Source organism: Paramormyrops kingsleyae, chromosome 13 (genome assembly GCF_048594095.1).
Source record: "Paramormyrops kingsleyae isolate MSU_618 chromosome 13, PKINGS_0.4, whole genome shotgun sequence".
In the NCBI taxonomy this organism is placed as follows: domain Eukaryota; kingdom Metazoa; phylum Chordata; class Actinopteri; order Osteoglossiformes; family Mormyridae; genus Paramormyrops; species Paramormyrops kingsleyae.
In genome coordinates this window covers 8,518,210-8,537,005 of record NC_132809.1, presented here as the reverse complement: position 1 = coordinate 8,537,005, position 18,796 = coordinate 8,518,210, and the positions used below count along the sequence as shown (strand labels likewise).

At 45.2% G+C, this 18,796-nt stretch overlaps 1 protein-coding gene across 1 annotated transcript; it reads right to left on the bottom strand.

Annotated features, from left to right (window-relative positions):
- Positions 1–426: 426 nt before the first annotated feature.
- On the bottom strand, positions 427–18,694 carry wtip (WT1 interacting protein). The gene is made up of 8 exons (XM_023820046.2): positions 15,003–18,694; positions 11,458–11,559; positions 6,048–6,115; positions 5,092–5,154; positions 4,504–4,634; positions 3,841–3,892; positions 3,677–3,745; positions 427–2,754 (listed from the first exon to the last, which is right to left on the bottom strand). Exons 1-8 carry the CDS (start codon positions 16,501–16,503, stop codon positions 2,602–2,604), a joined length of 2,139 nt encoding a protein of 712 aa, XP_023675814.1. The 5' UTR covers positions 16,504–18,694; the 3' UTR covers positions 427–2,601.
- Positions 18,695–18,796: the final 102 nt, after the last annotated feature.

Here is an 18,796-nt window from a genome sequence, read left to right as displayed (position 1 = left end):
AATGAAGCTGGTGTTTTGGTCAAACAGAATTATGCGGTTACTGAATAGAGTCTTGTTTCCAAGGGCTTTTTTCAGAGCAAGCAGACATCTAATGTTAGGATCTCAGCTATGTCACATGATCTACAATAAACTTAGCATGTCAAGTTTCAATTACAAAAATGACTCAATGGCCCCATAATGACACAAACTCTGGTGCGGGGGAGACTGCGTTCCTGAATAAACGGCCTAATCTTTGGCAGTCGATCTTGAAAGAAGCTGCAAAAGCCACATTCGTAAACCCAACATAAGTTGGCAAAACTGGCAAAAAAATGTTCATACCTGTTTGTCAAACGGAAAACAACTTGGAGTTCACACCCATTTTCACAAACGATGTGTTTCAAGTTTTTGACATTATATGAAAACAAAGCAAGACAAGACATCACCAAGTTAACTACAAAACCACTTTATTAAAAAAGCAGATTATATCATCTAAGGTTAAAAGACATGTCTGACTTTAACTCATTAAATAACTTTAGACTTTTTATCTTTAGATAAATAAATCTACATTTCCTCTTTTCTTTTCACAAAACATCTAGGAAATCACACATCGAATGATATTTTGAGAGCTACTTACAGGACAGACAGCAGCTATGTTTTTGGACTTTGTGCAAGAAATAAAACTAACCTTATGTACAGCTAACCTAGTGGCAGAGTGTCTGGTGTGTACTGAAAATTGAGTTTTTTTTCCACTGTGAAGGATGTGTTAAGAGAGAATATCCACAATGTCTTCCATTACAAAAGCAACATCAGAGGGAGAAACACTTGGGAGTTATGCTGTGCTCTCTCGTTATTATTTATAATCTTTAATTTCCTTCAGCAGGGGTTCATTGGGCTATTCCCTATTACTCTGTCAATAAACATCCACTGTATCGACTACCAGCACTGAGATGGCAGCAAAACAATGGTATGTGACTTAGTAAAAATGGTTTGTTGTATGATTTCAATACTTCGATTTAAAAACTGGTGAGAAGGGACGTTCTGGTGGGAGAAGACTAACAGACTGTAACTAAGCCCTAAATGCATCAGGTTGGGTAGAGATGTACAGCAATACACAAACCAAGTCCTATGAACTCTGAAATCTCTCACACCTGTGGCCGTACCAGAGCCATGCTAATGTTCAGTAGTATCAGAAAGATCAGCCCCACCCCCCACTGTGTGAGTGACAGCTACAGTAATAGAGGCCCCCATTTATTTGGACCCGGTGGCCTTCATGTCATTTTGCCGTCAACAAAACGCAAGTGGGAGGGTCAGAGCCGGTGCCCCAAGATTGGCAATCATGCAGACAGAGTGACATCATGAATAAATTAAATTAGTAGTTAATTAAATAACTAAGATTCCCAGTCAGCCTCGACCCCCCCCGCCCCCCTTTGGCCACCTTCCTGGAGGGAGGAGCTGATCGGGGGGGATCCAAAACATTCCTCACCATGGTCCACAGCACAGTGCTGATTTCATCATATCAGCAGCTCCTTGCTTTAAGGCGTAGATTTAGAATTTAAAAATTAATAATAAATCTGTCTATTGACTTGGTGAGAAAGTGAGGGGGAATTAAATATCAGTGCTTTTGTTTTCTTTGACCAGTGTCTTAAACACATTAACAGCAAAGAAAGACATTGGAGGGGCCAAAATTGTTAAAAAAAGGAAGAAAAGGCTGCATTCATGTGTAACAGAAATGACAAAGGACAGTGATGTCTCACGATAACAGCGAAAAAACAGACAGAAATGCAGCACTTCCTCTAATAACAGACAGCTAAACCAGCACTGTACAGTTAAGTTTCTCTCTCACATGCCAGGGATTCATTTGGCCTCTGACTCCATCAGAACGCGCGGCACAAACAACAAACACAAATGGGTCGTAACCATAGGCTATCCGTACACGCAAGCACGAGCATATCTGTATACACGTGTAACAGCCATATACTCTGCATACATTCAACTTCTTTGACGCTGATTGGGTACTTTATGCGAGAAACGTAAATCAGCTGGGGTGAATACGGCCGTCCACGTCGGCGGTGTGTCCGTGCGGTATGGGCGATGTCATGGCGTGCGAGAAGACGGACACGTGGGCGGTGCGACAAGTCCTCTGGCGGCGTGTGCCGTGGAGGCGGCGGGCGGGAGAGCGGCTCTTTTAAGTGCTGCATTCAAGGAGAATGGGCAATTACTCCGGCAGGCAGGTGTCCTTGGCTTGTTACAGGCCGTAATCCATTTATGACGAGGACAGACAGGAGCGGACTAAAGGGATAAGGAATGCCACCGGACCTGACCCCATGTGCTGGGGGAGTTTCCACAAGGCCTGCTGTGTGGTATGGCTCCCTTAACACACCCAAGTTAGGTCTGGGTGCTACCCTGGTCCACCGACTGAGCCCACAGGCCTCTTCAGAATAAAAACGAAATGTCTCATTTTAGGATTACGGCGGCACAGGATGTGCTTTCAAGATAACATAACCCCCCTCATCTGCTCTAATGAGACAGCCACCGCACCCCATGCCTTTCCCTGGGCATCCCTTCGGCCTCTGATCTTCCTCCGTGGGTTGTTCTGTTATGGTACACAGCGGTGCCCCCCTTTCACAGCTCCGTGACGTGCACAGGGAAGCTGGGCGGTGGGTGAGTTGCAGCCTGTCCCTTGAGCCTGCGGAGGTGGCAGCCGTGGCAAAGCAGGTGGCCCTGGAGCGGGTAGCAGCGCTGGCCCTCCTCGTCGTTCAGCTGGAGCCTACAGTCCTGTGGGGAGGAAGACGTGGATTAGAGAGCCAGGACGGGCCGATCCAACTGCCCCATCCTGCCCAGTGCATCTGACAATGCTTCCTGTGCCAGCCTGAATCCAAAAAATGAGGCACGTTGGATTACAGCAGATCCATGATTCTGGATGGAAAAGGCGGAGTGTTTATTGGTATAAGCCAGGGGGTGTGGCTCAGGGCGCTGGTGATTGGCTCAGCAGGTTAGGCTTCTGTGCCTGTGATTGGGCCTTGTTGGTTCAGGCCCTTGCCTCATTAGAATAATCAAATTTCCAATTGGCCCTTGAGAAAGGCCCTTAACCCCCTAATAAATGTTCCAGGGGCTCTGGATAAATAGCCTGACCCTGCTTTCGGGCCCCAAGCTTCACTCTCAACTGTCTCAAAGGAGAGCATGATGGGATATGAGAAAAGAAATTTTCCAGTGTACCTGAACTTGTGCAAATAGCAAATAAAGCGTCATTTATTTTCCATCTCATTTCATAGCTACGCCAGACTCAATGGGCGAAAAGCTGCATGCATCAAAGGCACACACTTCAACCGGATGAGCGTGATGAGTGAACCCCAGCAAAATTACTGCAGACATTAGGCTACACAACCCCCCCCCCCCCCCACCAAGCTGCATCACCAGCACATAAGAACACAGTCGAAGGCATCAGCATAAAGAGTGATGCTGGAGATCTACCAAAAAGTTACCCCTGATACAGGCACCAGGAGGTTGGTAAGATTGGCAGAAAAACCTCTCAGCAAAGACAGCCTTTAAATTCTTCACTTCATCACACGAAGCAGTGGTGGAAAAAACAGCGAGGGTTAGTTAATAAAGCTTGGTGGCAGCAAGACGGAGTGAAAAGCGCCTTTGTTGCAAACCAGCTTGTAAAAGAAAACGACGATGACGAAGAGTGATGTCTGACCTCGCAGTGGTAACACTCAACATGGTAATCCTTGTCCATGGACACCACCCTGATGGTCTCTTCAGAACCCTGGAATGAGAGCGGCTGGGAGTCAGACACCCACATAACACCGTGCTCAGCTTAACGCGACTGCATCAGGACACTGGCGGGCAGCGGAAGGCTACCTGGGCGGGAAGAATGGGCTTGTTGCAAGAGGCACATCTTGGGGCAAAAACCCTGTAGTGTAAACAGAGGGAGACAGTATGATGCGTTTGTATCACTAAAATGCAAGAATATATCCTATAAATGCAATCCATTTCAGATTTAGGCTTTATTCACAAGGGACACGACTGGGACACATACCACACAATTTTCAAAAAAGTGGTGTTTGTCCCACCCAGTATTTTCCAAGATTTTGAAAATATGAATAAATCTGTCAGGAAAATTTGGTTCTCATCTAGCCTACTGACCGAGGGGAAGAAGCTTTTAGCGGACAAATTCAGCTCCATACGCATGAACTAATGTATACAGTCAATGTTGAGAGGGACAGGTAGCCTATACATAGATACAAAATACAAGATCATAGAGAATAATGCCAGGGGACATATTTGACTCAGTCACTTGATGAATCTGCCTCTAAAAACCCCAATACTGAAAACACAGTCTTCAGGTATGCAAACACAATCATGCATTCAAGCAGAAAAACTGTCTGCAGAAAGCCTTAACCTCCTAATTAACCAGTATGTTACATCCGTACCATCGCTTGGACACACTTCTGAAGGCGACCCACATGGCCCGTTACACACTTTCGACACCCAGGCAGTTGTAGGACGTGGGAGAGCTCTTACGTGTGGTAGTCCTTTACGCAGTAGATGTTGTTCTCCACATCCACAGTGAAAGGCACTCCATCCAAACCCTCGTTACAGACCACGCAGCGGAAACAGCTGGGGTGGTAGGACTTGCCCAGTGCCTGCAGAATCTTTGAGTAACATGAGAAGATTCGGAATGAAGATGAGGATGTGGCCAAGGTGAACAGCATCTTCAATCACTGAATACGGCTTTTAACAGATCCCGTTCAAAGTGGGAGTGATCATTCTACCCAACCCTAAACCTAACCCCCCATTTTTCTAAAGCGGTTTATGAATTGTGAGTGTTATGATTTGGTGGCATGGTGGTCCAGTGGTTAGTACTGTTGCCTCACACCTCTAGGACCAGTGTTTGAATCAACGTGTATGGAGTTTGCATGTTCTCATCCCATGGTTTCAAAAACATACTAATGTCATTTGGAGTCCCCAAAATGCCCGTAGGGGTGAGTGAATGGTGTGTGATGGGTTGGCGTGTGATCCAGGAAAGGCTCCCCTGCAGCCCTGAACAGGACAAGAAGTTACAGAAAACAGATGGATGGATGGTTTACGAATCAATTACACAAGACTTACCATTTCCAGGATGAGGTGCCCGCATACAAAGCATTTGTCTGCTGTTTGCTGAAAACCAGAATACTGTAAGAAGAAAGGGGAAAAAAACAAATTGCCTCATCTCTCAATATCTAAATCCCCTTCATGTTACAAAGTGAAATAATGCTGTGTTTCTCAATCTGCTCCTCAGGGACCCACAAACAATCTAAAATATGGATTCTCTGGCAGGGAGCAAAAACATGGACCGTCTGGGGGTCACTGAGGAACGGATTCAGAAACTCTGCCCTTAAGGACTGACATCTGCCTTCATGGACATGTAATTATCCATTACAGCCATGCTCTTTGGGGGTGCTGTTGCTCTCTTCACTGTGACGAAGACTCATGGCTCCTTTTCGGAATGAATGAGAAAGTATGAGGTAGCAAGTTTCTTGTTTACACCACCGCTTGTTTAGACCTTGAGACCTACCTTCCAAGGTCAAAGCAGTCCACCAAACATGGCATGTGTAGATGCGTTTCTCTGCTTATTACTGCCAGCTTAACAGTACCGCTGGGAGCAGACTGTACTCCAGGATCAATGCTGGGGGACAGCCATCTGCACACCGCGACCCTGAGGTCGTGACCTCCCCGGCCAGGGGTAGAAGGCGCGGGGGGGTGGGTGCCGCAGATTTGTTAGAGGCATCCCTTTCAGCTGCTAACGCTCTTCTTTTCCCTGCTGATTCACCATCTGCCTCCCCAATCAAAAGCTGGATAGGGGAGGTAGAAACTGCAGACTCCCCCTTGAGTATTGTCTCCTGGCCATATGACCAGGAAATCCTGTAGAAAGTGTCGCATCTAAAAGAACTTTCTAGATTCACCATTACTAACGACTGGCAGGGAAAGGCTCAGCAGATGTCACTGTGAAGTGCTGCGTGTTCGATGGAGACTTGACGTGAAAGCAAACGAGTGTCAGCACGACATATAGAATGGCAGGGGCATACCAGGAAGTCCTCTTCGCAGTAGACTTTCCCGTTGACATTGTAGAAGGCTTTCCCTCTCAACCGTCTCCCTGCCGGAGAGACAAACAGAAAACAAAACAATTCTTCAGCCTCGCCCCAGGCCATCACCCATCATCTCAAAATGACAGCACCTGCAGCCCCAGCACCTGCCAGCTGTCCAAGAAGCCAGCACATCCGGAAGCATCTGTCAGAGCCTCACAGACCCGCCAGATTCTGAGGAGGCACCTGATGAGGCGGCATTCTGGCTCTGTCCAAAGCGCCACGGATAATTACACCTTCTACTGATCCTCAGGGGGCTTCCAGAAAAGCTTCAGAAAAAAGAAAAATCAATGTACTCAGAGGATTACTCCATTCAAAGGCTGCCTCATTCAATAGCAAGATGAAAGCTAGTGGGTTCGTTGGTTATAACTTTGGCAGCTGCATTTGTGCTCAATCAAATGTGGATTTAATCAATTCGGAAATCAAATCGCCATGGCTACTGTAAATGGGGTTCAGAAAAGCTGGAGCAAGAACAACATGGTTTTAAGGCATTTTACAGCTTTTGGTGTCTCTGAGTTCTCCAACACACACATAAATACAGCGAAAGCTTAATGGCTCTGAAAATGCCTGGCAGAGACACGGATTCGATCTGTCGTTGGGTTGGTCCACTCAAACCTGCTGGTTTAACTGCCAAACAGCAGGTCGCATTCCCCACAAAAAGCCGACTCAGAGCAGTGAATCAGAAAGCGCTGCAGAAAATGAGCTACAAGGAATTAATTACGGGGGGACCTTTAAATAGCAAGGAACCAGAACCACCCACAATAAAATTTTATATGGCGGTGAGAAAAACGTATGTTGTAAACAGATGATCCCACCTGTGTCGTCAACCCTGCCAAATAAATGAATAAAGCATCTAGTGTGGGTCAGGGAGGTAACCACAAAGTGTCCCTCGTTCCTCTCTGTCCCCAGCACGCATTACTCCTAAAGGACCAGAGGGCCTGTGCAAACAGGGACATTCTTTCTGCCTGAGGTCACTGGCTTGTCCTATTCATCCCCCACCTAGGAGCCGGGCTCCGCAAGCGGGGAGGGGCCTGGCCTGCTGCCTGCTTCTCTCCCTTTGTCACTGGAGACGGCCACGTCTGTGCTGGAGCGGTCCCGCGGAGGCTTTGCAACCCCCCCCCCCTCCACGCCGCCGGCCACGCCCGGGGGCCCTGCACCTCTTCCCTCGCATGCCGCCCCGGCGCTGCCCGCCTTCACCGTGCCGTCTGCCGCCGATGAGCTTTTATTGACTCCCCCCACCCCCCCATCTTCTATAGAAGCCGAGGGAGCAGCTCGTCATGGCAACACGAGACTCGGCAATCTGGCGGCGGCTCCAGCCACACTGGAGGATTTTTGAACAAGGCAGCGATCGCAGATAGATATCAGCTTTTAAATGCCCTCCTGACACCCAGCACTGCATTTTTGTCCTCTGTGGAGGGCATTGTGTTATTTCCCATATCTTTCATACTATACATGGCACTCTATTAAGTCCCGGTGTTCCTTAAAGAGGACAATTTGGGCTTTATGATGACATCACATGTGTGGGGGTGTGTTTTTTCTTTTTTACCATTCCAATACTTCAGTAAAAAAATTCATAAAAATTCAAAATGTGAAAAAAGAAAGAGCTTTTTTGGCCTGGATCTCCGGAGGCCAGTGAATCTGCAAACAGAACATCGAATGAGCGAAGAACAATCACCCACAGACACGAGTCAGCAGGCGCAAGAGGCAGACCGCCCAGCTTATCGCCGCATCCCTGGGCCGGCCGCGGGTTGGGCAGATGGTGGGACTGAGGCTTGCCGGAGGCTTTCTGAGCCCGAGGCCTGGGGAGAAGGTTGGCACTCTGGGATCCTGCCTTTGTCTCATCAGGCAGACAACAACAAAGGAGTCTGATTCTATGCCCATGTCTTACCTGTAAACCTTTAGCACAATGTACAGCATATGTATTTATTGATTGTGTGTTGACTTTGCCATGTTGTGCGTAAAACTGTTGCCTGAGGTATAAGGTTTTGACACGACTAAGTTTTATATAAGTTTTATTCAAACTGGAAGTAGAGACAGAAACTAGTATGATTGCAATGGGGGACAAAGTATAATGATGATGTACAGTATAACACTATATTTCATGGTCATCATTAGCTATGTCTCTGGCAGGTGGGGTCACGCATGAAGCCACCATCCCCCCACCCGTAAATATTTTCACTGTAAACTGTTTGTGGCAATATCTTAGCGGGACACAAAAATCTGCCACCGTGTTTTAATTCCCCCAAACTTTTTCCTCTGTGTGTGTACAACACTTCCCCTGGCCCCAAAAACAGGTACAGACTACAATCCCTCCCATTGTTTCACTCCAAGCCACCGGGCCATTGCCAGAACCGGGACTGGGTTGCAGAAACGCTCCCCGTTTCACCATGTTGGGGGGATCAGAGTGCTGCTTTAATCCAACACGGGGTCATATTTGCCATCACCTATGCTGGGGTCTCTCTCTCTCTCTCTCTCTCTCTCCAGCTGTGTACAAACTCTGCAACCTATCAGCTTGCACGGATAAAATACGACCAGCTAACTCCTCAAATTAACCAGAATTTATAAACACACTTCCTGTCCTGTCAGAACATCGGTAAAAATGAGCAAAAATTACTAATGGGGAAATCCACTAGGAGCCACAGGTATGTTCCAGTTGGTGTCTGACATCATGGAAGACAGGCTCAGTAAGTCAAGTACTTCCCCCAGAAAGAAAGGCTCATCACTGGGCATTACCAAAAGACCAGTGCGGGGTTTGGTTACAAAAGACCTGAACTTTACCTGAAACAGCGAACGGAGGGGGGGAGGGACAGCTCCTGGTCTGAATGCAACCCCCCCCCCCCCACCCCCACCCCCACCATTCGCACGGAGAACAAACGAGCCTTTATCACCTGCAGGAACTGCGCTTAGCAGACTGCCTGGCCCAAAGCGCTGCTGTTGATAGTTCATCAAGCCGTCGCACTCCGATGAGCAGGGGATTTCGATCCAGCCTGCAGAGCCAAAGCTACCCCGCACCTCCCCCCTCAATAACCACTGTGGTTCTGCAATGGGGGGGGGGGCGCACACACACATCGCTGAACCGCGAGACCTAGCCTACAGTGAGTCACCTCCAGGTGCAGAAAGACTCGGCAGGGCGACGATACCTCAGATGGAGAAGCAGAAAACAAACCATCACCTCCTCCGTCATAAAGAGCTCTTTGTGAAGGTTACAATCCTCAGTGCCGACGTAGCGTTTAAGTTATTGTCAAAGACTTACACAGCAAACGGCAGATTATAGGGTCTCCCTAAGAAGCTCTTCTTAGCTGGGGTGGTACCAACTGGGACAGTTTCAATAAAGATAAACAAACCCCCCACCCCTGAAAACAAACAATAAGCCTAATTATTTTTTCTGGAAAATTTATTTCTTTCAATATGATGTATCAATATAGTCTCTTAAATCTGATATGGTGTTATATTCATTCTGCAGTGAAATTGAAGCATTTTCTCTGCCAACTTAAGCTAATTTCTTAATAATCACCAAACCCCCTTAATTGGCAACATGTCATCTCTGTTAGAATGTATCAATTCCATTACTTCCAGTAAGTTAAAATACTTACACTGCAGGTCACTTATGTTAAAATGTAACAAATGAGCCCAGTGTTAGTGGAAAAGCAGGACTTCCAGTCACGTGCCACCCGAGGAGGTGAGTGGCTGCGTGTGTTTGTTTACAGGGCACACATACCGAGCACGGTCTGGGCGATTAGCCATCCTAAAACCACCACTGACTCCTGTCTGCTTCATGCCCACCTGGCAGGAACAGTGTGCCGGGGGCTGGAGATGGGCAAAGCCAACAAATTCCCAGAATATTTGCTGCAGCGCAAACAGAGTCCTGGTCTCTTGCTGTGGCCTGAAAACAAAGGCGGCACGCAAGCTGAATGGAGCGGTCAGGTGATCTGCACTTTGTCGGGGCGGGGTCACAGGGAAACATTAGGAAAGACTCCCAGGAAGACAAAAATTTACCCCCGCAATAAAAGTTAAGCTATATTTCTTCCCTATTTAGACGCTAAGCCAGTCAGGTGCTCATCCTCAGCAGAAGCCTATTCTGCAGCCCGCAGCACAGTGCTAGTCTGGGTTTATGTCATTAGGGGACCTCAACTGGACGTTCTGGCAGCCAACTGGCGTAGTTTCCCTGTGAAGGGTCAGGCCTGCTCTTTGCCTGGCCACAATGCAACAGCCATTTCCGATTTCCCTAGTGGCTCCTGGTCTGGTTGGGCAGACCCAGTTGACGAGGCAGCGGCAAGGTCTGCGCTGATGGAAGCTGTTACCCACAAACACGAGCCTAAAGCAGAAGCAATGGAACCGAAGCAATCAGGAAAAGGCATGGTTCCCTGACAAAGTCGCTATGTTTTCGGGATACGCTGCCCTATGTATTTTGCAGATGACTTTAAAGGCATCAAAGTCTGCAGAAAATGGAAAAGTGCCGACGTAGAGGCACCTGGTCGAGCCGGGGGTCCTTTCAGAGGCATCGCTCTAGATCTTCAGAGCACGACAACAAAGCCAGCCTTTCAAGGGGAAATTTCGTGACCCAGGGTACCCATCAAATGCACCTCTGGCGGATTTATGATTTGAGCTCCCTCAGAAATGAAATACATTTTGAGCAGCTCTCTGCCGAGCGTGAAATAAACATACTCGCAGGACATGTACTCTGCTTTTAGAAGCTCTCAAAGCCAGAGTCCACACCATATACAGTGATTGCTAGAGCTGCCTGCCAAAAGTAGCCAACAAAGCCAGAAACAAGCTCGTGCACAATGGGGTTCCTGTCACAGAAATTCCCACTGCCACCCACTCACACCAAAGTATTCACAACTAAAATCTAAATCTGGGCACAATGTAGATCCCTGTTCTGAAACATCCCCCAAGGTCACACGCATCTTGAGGTTCACGGCAAGAACAGCTTCTGCTCCAGCAGACCTAGTGCATTGCAATAAAACGAAGATGTGGAAATTATGCTACATAATAGTACAGAGGGCATTTTACAGGAATAGCGGGTCAAGAACGACAGTTGTAGCCAATAATCTGCAGGTTTAAAATTCTCGGAAGACCATGTTGGCATACTCAAGTGACAGGTTTTTAAATATTTTATAAAAACAGTTCTAGGCAGAAATGGGTGCCACCGAATTGGCAGTTTCCTAATCCGGGCCTTGGGGACCCACAGACAGTCCACGTTTTTGCCCACTCTAAGATCTGGGAGCTGGGAGGGAGCAGAAATATGAACTGTCGACAGGGAGCTCGGAGGAAGAAAAAATATGGACTGTCTGTGGATCGCTGAGGACCGGACTGGGAAACACTGGGCTAGAGATAGAGGATGGTGTCTTACCACAGGACTGGCAGATGAAACAGTTAGTGTGATAGAGGTTCCCCATGGCTTGACAGGCCTGGCTGGCTCCATAGACCCCCTTCCCACATTTGATACAGATACCTGAAGGGAGGGAGAGAGAGAGAGAGAAGGGTGGGGCATTATAGTGAGAATGATATGCTAAAAATCACACACATCATGGCATCATGGATACAGGGAGGTCATGTTGCCTGGGTCCTTTGTAACGTTCAACCGAAGTGCGGGATCAATACATTTGGCAGGAAGTGGTGGGATTCAGTGCTAAATGACTGCGCACAAAGAAACACCTCAGTCTCACACCTCTTATTCCATCATTAATAAACAGAAACACCTTCAAACGATACAACAAACCACCAAGAATAACTTGCCGGTTGATCGCCTTTCACTTTCTGCACCAACTCTTCAGAGGAGCCTTCCAAAGTTAATGACTTGAGCACTGTAGTCTGAAGGGCGGATTTTAATTGACCTTTAATTCTTTTTTCAAGCAGGTTAAATGAACCAAATTAAAAGGATCACAGAGCTGACAGACAAAATCTACGCACCGAAAATTGCATGTTTGCCTAGTTTTAGTTTGACAGGTGAAAAAAAACAAATAACAGGCTCTCTTTGTGTTCCCCTACAATGCTCTGCATTAAGACGCGGATGTCTGTGACGTGTTTGAAAATTTTACATTAAGGGTCTGACAGAAGTTAACAGTGTAATGGCTCATGAACTGATATGATTGTGGGAAAATGGGAATTGTGTTTGACTTGGCAACTAGCTTGCTGAAATGGCACATTGTCAGTTTATGAGAATATCTAATTTCACGATAAAACCAGGAATAATGCACAACATATAATTAGGCACAACATCAGCTCTTCTGAACTGTGTGACACATCAGCTCCTTACACATTACTTTCATAAGACGTTCTAGAAGTTTTAGCAAGTGTCCCAACTTGGAGAGCAGAATGACACTGGAGAACCTATATAATTACAGAAAGCACCATCCACTGAAAAATTCTTCTTAACTATGTCACTATTATTCCATGTTTGTGAGATACGCATCATTACCAGCTGGGCACCAGCCCAAACTGCCTTTTCCAAAATCACAGCCCTTTCAAAGCTAAATAAGGTGGTTTTGCAGGCAAAAACAAACTGTGCCAAAAACAGTTCAAAAAGTAAACAAACAACAAAAAAAAATAATCCAAGGAATTTCATGGGAGCTCAGGAAATTATTACTAGTAATCTTTCAAGTTTTGGGTTATTTCTACAAAAATGGACTATCTGTGTTTACAAAGAGGACAGATGGTAATTAGAGGGATATTCTACAGTAAAGGAATCTGAATATTTCTGTCCATGGATGGGCATCAGAGCCCACTTCCATTGAAAAGGGTCAAAATAAGGCACTAACTTCAAAAGTTATTTCTAAAAAATATTGTCATATGATTGTATTACAGTCTCATCAAAGGGAGGTCACTGAAAGATCTCATTTCAATACTTCACTGAAAACAGACAAATCTCACTGAGACAACTGAGAAAAAATCTTTTTATATTAATTCTAGAAGCACTTATTTTCTCATAAACAAAAACAAGACAATACAACACAGCACTGATGATATTCACTGATGATAAACCCAAGAGGTAAATGTGTAGTCTACAAAGTAACATTTTAGAAACAAACCTGACAACAGCAGCAGGAGAAATAGCTTCAGTAAACAATATTAAAATAACATGCTTTACTATCAGTCCACCCAGACACAAACAATAACAGGAATATAAAGGGGTGGGGGGTGTTGCAAATTCCATTAACTGACCAAACTTAAATCATGTTTTTGGCAACTAAGTATTATTGCTGCCATTATTATTCTAAGCAGGTGATCAGACTTTAACCCCCCCCTCTTGGTTCTGTCTGGCCGGCCAGCCAGAGTCTCATGCCAAGTGTCTGGTGCAGCCCCACTGGCTGACTAATGAAGCAGCTTGTGGGGGGCAGGGGTGGGGCCGCCTTGGCTCCGGGCAACAACTTTGTCTTCCGGGGCCAGCTGTGGATTTACAGCTCATTCAAGGATAAACAATAACGGCACAGCCATCACCGCTATCGGGGTCGTCAACGACCACAAGCAGATGCCGCATAAGGACTGTGAATCAGCTCTGGCGCTGCCAGACTGATCGATTTGCTTCTGGGCTTCATTTATACAGGACAGACCATGTCAGTCTGGTGTTAGAGGTGCCCATCTTCTCCCTTGACTGTCACGTGCTACACTGCGACACACGACTGGCTGCTCCAGGACACAATGCCTCAAATCTTACATCATCCCTGTTCTCGGCAAACTGCCGTTATAAAGCGATTTAACTCTTTGGCATCAAAGCCAGCGGCTGCCAACTTCTCCAGCATTTTCTTTATGAGAACATTTCTCAATGTGCCTGTGTGGGTTTGTATTTACCACATTGTGGGGACATTTGTTTTTTTTTTATATATATATATATATATTTTTTTTTATATTTTTTCAGGCCTCCACAACATAAACCTCAATTTTATAAAAATCTGTGAATGCAATCAAAAAACTATAATAGCCATTGTTTGGTTACTTGCAGTTAAGGTTAGGGTTGTGTAGGGGTTAGGGTTATCATAGTTATGGTTATGCACATATAAATGAATGGAGGGTCCCCACAATGATAGGGATATACTGTATGAACTGTGTGTGTGTGTGTGTGTGTATTACAAGAAACTCAATTTTCTGAAGAAAAAAAAAAAAACCTGTGAATGCAATCAAAAAACTAAAAAAACTTTTGTATTTTGTTTGGTTACTTACAGTATGGTCAAGGTTAGGGCTGGGTAGGGGTTAAGGGTGTCATGGTTGGGATTAAGATTATGCCCACAGAAATTAATGAAGAGTATGTACAGAAATGTAGATACCTAATCTGTGTAGTTGCGGGTTTTTTGTGTTTTTTTGGGGGGGGGGGCAAACTAAAGGTAAGTTCAAATTCTCTCTGCAAAGTGATAATTGTGCAATTTAAGGAGCTTAAACACACAGCTAAAAAGTTTACCAGTTCTGTCACTGGAATTTTACTTTAGCTATTCCAGTCAAACTGCAGTGTTAACTGGGGGTTACAACAAAGATGTCATGCTCTGAGTGTCATATTAATTATAGTTTGTTGCATTCCTTCGTTGCCCAAAAAAACGTGACTGGCACCGTTATCTCATTAATATTTATTTACTTGTTCATGCGTATCTGTTTCTCATTAGATTATTTATCGCTTCAATCCAAACCTTTGGTTAGCTTTTACTTACAAAAGGGAGGGGGACAAATTAAATATATTACTAGAATAATTTCGAAAAACTTAATAGAACTGCAGATCGTAACTTTAGACTTTGGAACTCAAGAGCATAGGAAGAATATCCTGAGAGAAAAAGTAATTTAAAAACTTTGTGCCTATTTAAACTCAACCAGGCATGCTATAATTTGTCCACAAACCTGTTCATATATACCATAATGATAGCAGATCAATATATTGCGTCTATTACGTACAAAAAAAAGGATATCACTTACCAAAATATTCTTTCTTCATGTGCATCTCCAGCTCCTTCTGAAGCTCCAGAGTTAAGGCTTCCAGTCTTCTTTCTGCTTGACTCGGTCCACTTTCCCGACACGGTGTGACTTGGTACGGCAACTTAAATTTCTGTCCAGCGACCAAACTTTTGCACGGGGTCTCATAATTAAACGGTGCCGGTCCCGCCACGCTGCCTTCCGGGTTTAATCCAGGTTGCACTGGTTGCTGGGGGCTTTCTTGGATAGCGGGGGACTGCTGGACATGATTCCTACTGGCATCCCCAAAATCTTGAACCACCTTGTCTTCGTGTAAATTCGCACCCAACATCGATGACCTTGGCGAGGGGTGCTGCAGCTCGGGGTATGCGCTCATGGATCCCCTTGAGCTGCGGGAACTCCTGGAGCTATGACTGGAAATGCTGGACCGTGGGCTGGCCACGCAATTGGCAGGTCCTGCAGGTCTGGCGCTGCAGTCCTGGCTGCAGATACTGGACCGTGGGCTGACCAAGGGAATACCGTGAACGACCGCGGCGTCGTGCTCATGATTCACGGTCGGCATGTACCGGGAGTCGGAGTAACTAGACCTCGGACTTGTGGTAGCAGAATACTGGCTCGCTGTACTGGACCTCGGGCTGATCTGTCGTTGGTCGTATCCCATACTTATTCCACTGGTACGGTTGCTGCTGGGCTTACTACTGCAATCATAGCTGTTCAAACTTGCCCGTGGACTGGAGTGTTTACTGGTGTCACTGGTGGTGCTTGCATAGCTCGATCTTGGACTCAGGGTACAGTTCCCCTCGTACTGCATTAAACTGGTTCTGGGACTGGTGTATTTGTCTTGACCCGCGACCACCAGACTCGCCCGCGGGCTGCTCATGCTCGATCTCGGACTGGAGTACTTGCTCTGCTCCGGGTAAGAGAGGGAAGACGCTAAACTAGACCGGGGGCTGGCTGCATTGTACCTGCACTCCTGACTGCTGGATACGCAGACGCTGTTACATCTGCTGCCAGAAAGTGGAGAAAACGGTCCGTGCTTGCTTATACCAACTCCATCGTACACGCTACCGGTGCTGTACCTATGCCCCTGGACCTCCAAAGAATGCCTCCTCTGACGCTCAGTAGGTCCGCTGTAGCAGGGCAAGGCAATATCGGATTTTGTGCAATGGCTATCATCAGGACAAACTGCATCTTTCTGCGGTTTGTAATAATCCAGATGCATTGGTCGGTTTCCATTTACCGAGATTCCAACGCTGGCATTGTAAACTTTGTTTCCCGGAGCTGGGGGATCGTCAGTGCTGCGGAGCTGCTGAGGAGGCACGGGACTGCCCCTATTCTTCTTACTTTTCTGATCGAAAATCATCTGACCAGAAAACCCAAAATCCGCATTAGTGACCGCGTCTCTTCTGTCTCTGTAAACCCCATCTTTGTAGCAATCGTACAAAGAGACGTTTTCTATTAACTTACTTGCCTGGAGACCCGCATCCTCCTCATACTTATCCATGTTTGCACTCCCAGTGAGTAAGACTGATGGAACTGGCTGACTAGTAAGTTTAACTGGCGAGTTGCAACTACAGACAGGAGAAATTGCTCTTCACATGGAGATCACAACAAACTGAACTATTAGTTGCAATTGCAATCGTTGTACACCCACTGCCGCAGTTCTGACATACTGCGCTATTTACTTTCGAGAACGAAAACAAAAAAATGTTTCACGTATAACTGTTTCCACTGAAAAAGACGTTTGTCAATTTCAGCCTTTGATAAGTTGAAAGGTCTTTACAATCAATGGCGCGCTGCGCGGAGGAATTTACATTGTAAGGCTTTTCCCCCTAAGTTTCCTTTAGGTAGTTCATGCATAAAAGTCCAAAGGGTGTAAAAAACAAAGCATCCGAGCGCTGACGGTAACAGTCCTGGCGCGCCACCGTATCGCTCCTGCGAAATGGAGCCGTGCTGAAGGAGCGGGGAGCTCGGGACTCATTTCTGGGGAAGGAATGTGAGGAGGGAGACGGGGCGCGCTGCGTCCCTTTGGAATGCAGTTAATGCTGGAGCGAAACAATGATCGCAAGCAGCCTGGCGAGGGGGTGCGCAGCCCTGAAAGAGGGGAGTTTCTCTCTTCCGATCAGGAGAATGTTTTTGCATTCAGCTCCGTGCCACAGGTTCTAAATTAAGCACATCCAAACAGGACTTATACAAGATGACAAAGTATGAAAACAGAACAAGAAGAGAAAGTATCGGGTTTTATAATTAAGAGTAGAACATCCAGAAAGCTGACCATATGGTCAAAATACATTCAAAAAGAAAATCCCCTACAATAAATAAGTATGTAACAAACGTAGGGCCATTTACGATTAAGACCCTGCTAATTAATATTGATGTTAAAAAAACCCAAAGTATTAATATTAGGCTGTTATCTATAAAATACGTCATTCTTGATATTGAACATACTGAGCTGAACGTTAATTCTAGATGTATAAATATTACGGAGCCACCAAGTGAAATTCTCAAGTTACTGCATCACTACAGAGTAGTTATTTCAAACAATATGGTTAAAGAATGTCCATCCACTCTCTATACCCGCTTGCTCGATGCAGGGTCGCGGTGGGTCCGGAGCCTATCCTGAAAGTTTCAGGCGCTAGGCAGGGAACAACCCAGGACGGGGCGCCAACCCATCGCAGGGCGCGCACACACACACACACACACACACACACAATTCACACCTACGCGCAATTTGGCAAATCGAATTCATCTTGGCATGTTTTTGGACTGTGTGGGGAAACTAGGGAAGCCAGAAGAAATCCCACAATGCCATGGGGAGAACATGCAAACTAGACACGCGTAGATCCCCGGTCCTAGAGATGTGACACGCAATAGTGCTAACCATTACACCACCATAGGTTAAAGAATGTTATTATTATTATATATTATTGTACATTATTTATAATGAATCATATTTTTTTTCCCATACAGTGCAGTTGTTATATTTACTCTTATTCATGATTTATATTTTTCCCTAAAATCCATAATAAAGGATTAACTATATTTAATTTTAAATGATGTTTTTAATGGTATTATTTGTAATATTAGAATTGAAATCTTGCTATCAAGTTTACTTTCACCATATCAGCCATATGTAAATTTTGTCAAGTCTACATCCATTGATTGATCGATTGATCCATCCATCTTCCAAAGCTTGTCCGTTATTGGGTGACAAGGATCCTAATGCTTATTCCAGGAAGCACAGGGCACAAGGCAGGTTTTTATTTTAAATCCATACATAAAATAAAGCATCGTAAACACATTATTTAAACAAATTATTAAGATATGAAAAGACAGTAATAACAGAGATCAATTCCTTGTGGATAACGAATCACTAGTAAGACATCTTAATGTTAATGTCTTTTCCAAATCCCAACTCGATCATATTACATTAGCCTTTAAGGTTCCATTTTGCCACTTGTAAATGGTAGTAACTAATTAATAAAAAGAAAACTGTTATAACTTGCTTAAAATTGTCTATTAATAATTTACAAGGTGTTACAACCTAATTAATAACCAGATTATAAACCATTCATAAACTCTTTATATGGGTAGCAGTTGTTATATTTACTCTTATTCATGATTTATATTTCCCCTAAAATCCATAATAAAGGATTAACTATATTTAATTAAAAATTATTTTATTTAATGGCATTATTTGTGATATTAGAATTGAAATCTTGCTATCAAGTTTACTATCACCATTTCAGCCATATGTAAATTTATTATTAGCTTTATTGTAAAGTGGCACCCATGAC

Excerpts from the sequence above, each read along its gene's own strand:
- wtip (XM_023820046.2), bottom strand. The coding sequence starts at position 16,503 with ATGGATAAGTATGAGGAGGATGCGGGTCTCCAGGCAAGTAAGTTAATA. Across the intron at positions 11,560-15,002 it reads CATGAAGAAAGAATATTTTG|GTATCTGTATCAAATGTGGG; the intron begins GTAAGTGATATC and ends CCCTCCCTTCAG. Across the intron at positions 3,746-3,840 it reads AGCCCATTCTTCCCGCCCAG|GGTTCTGAAGAGACCATCAG; the intron begins GTAGCCTTCCGC and ends CTCTCATTCCAG.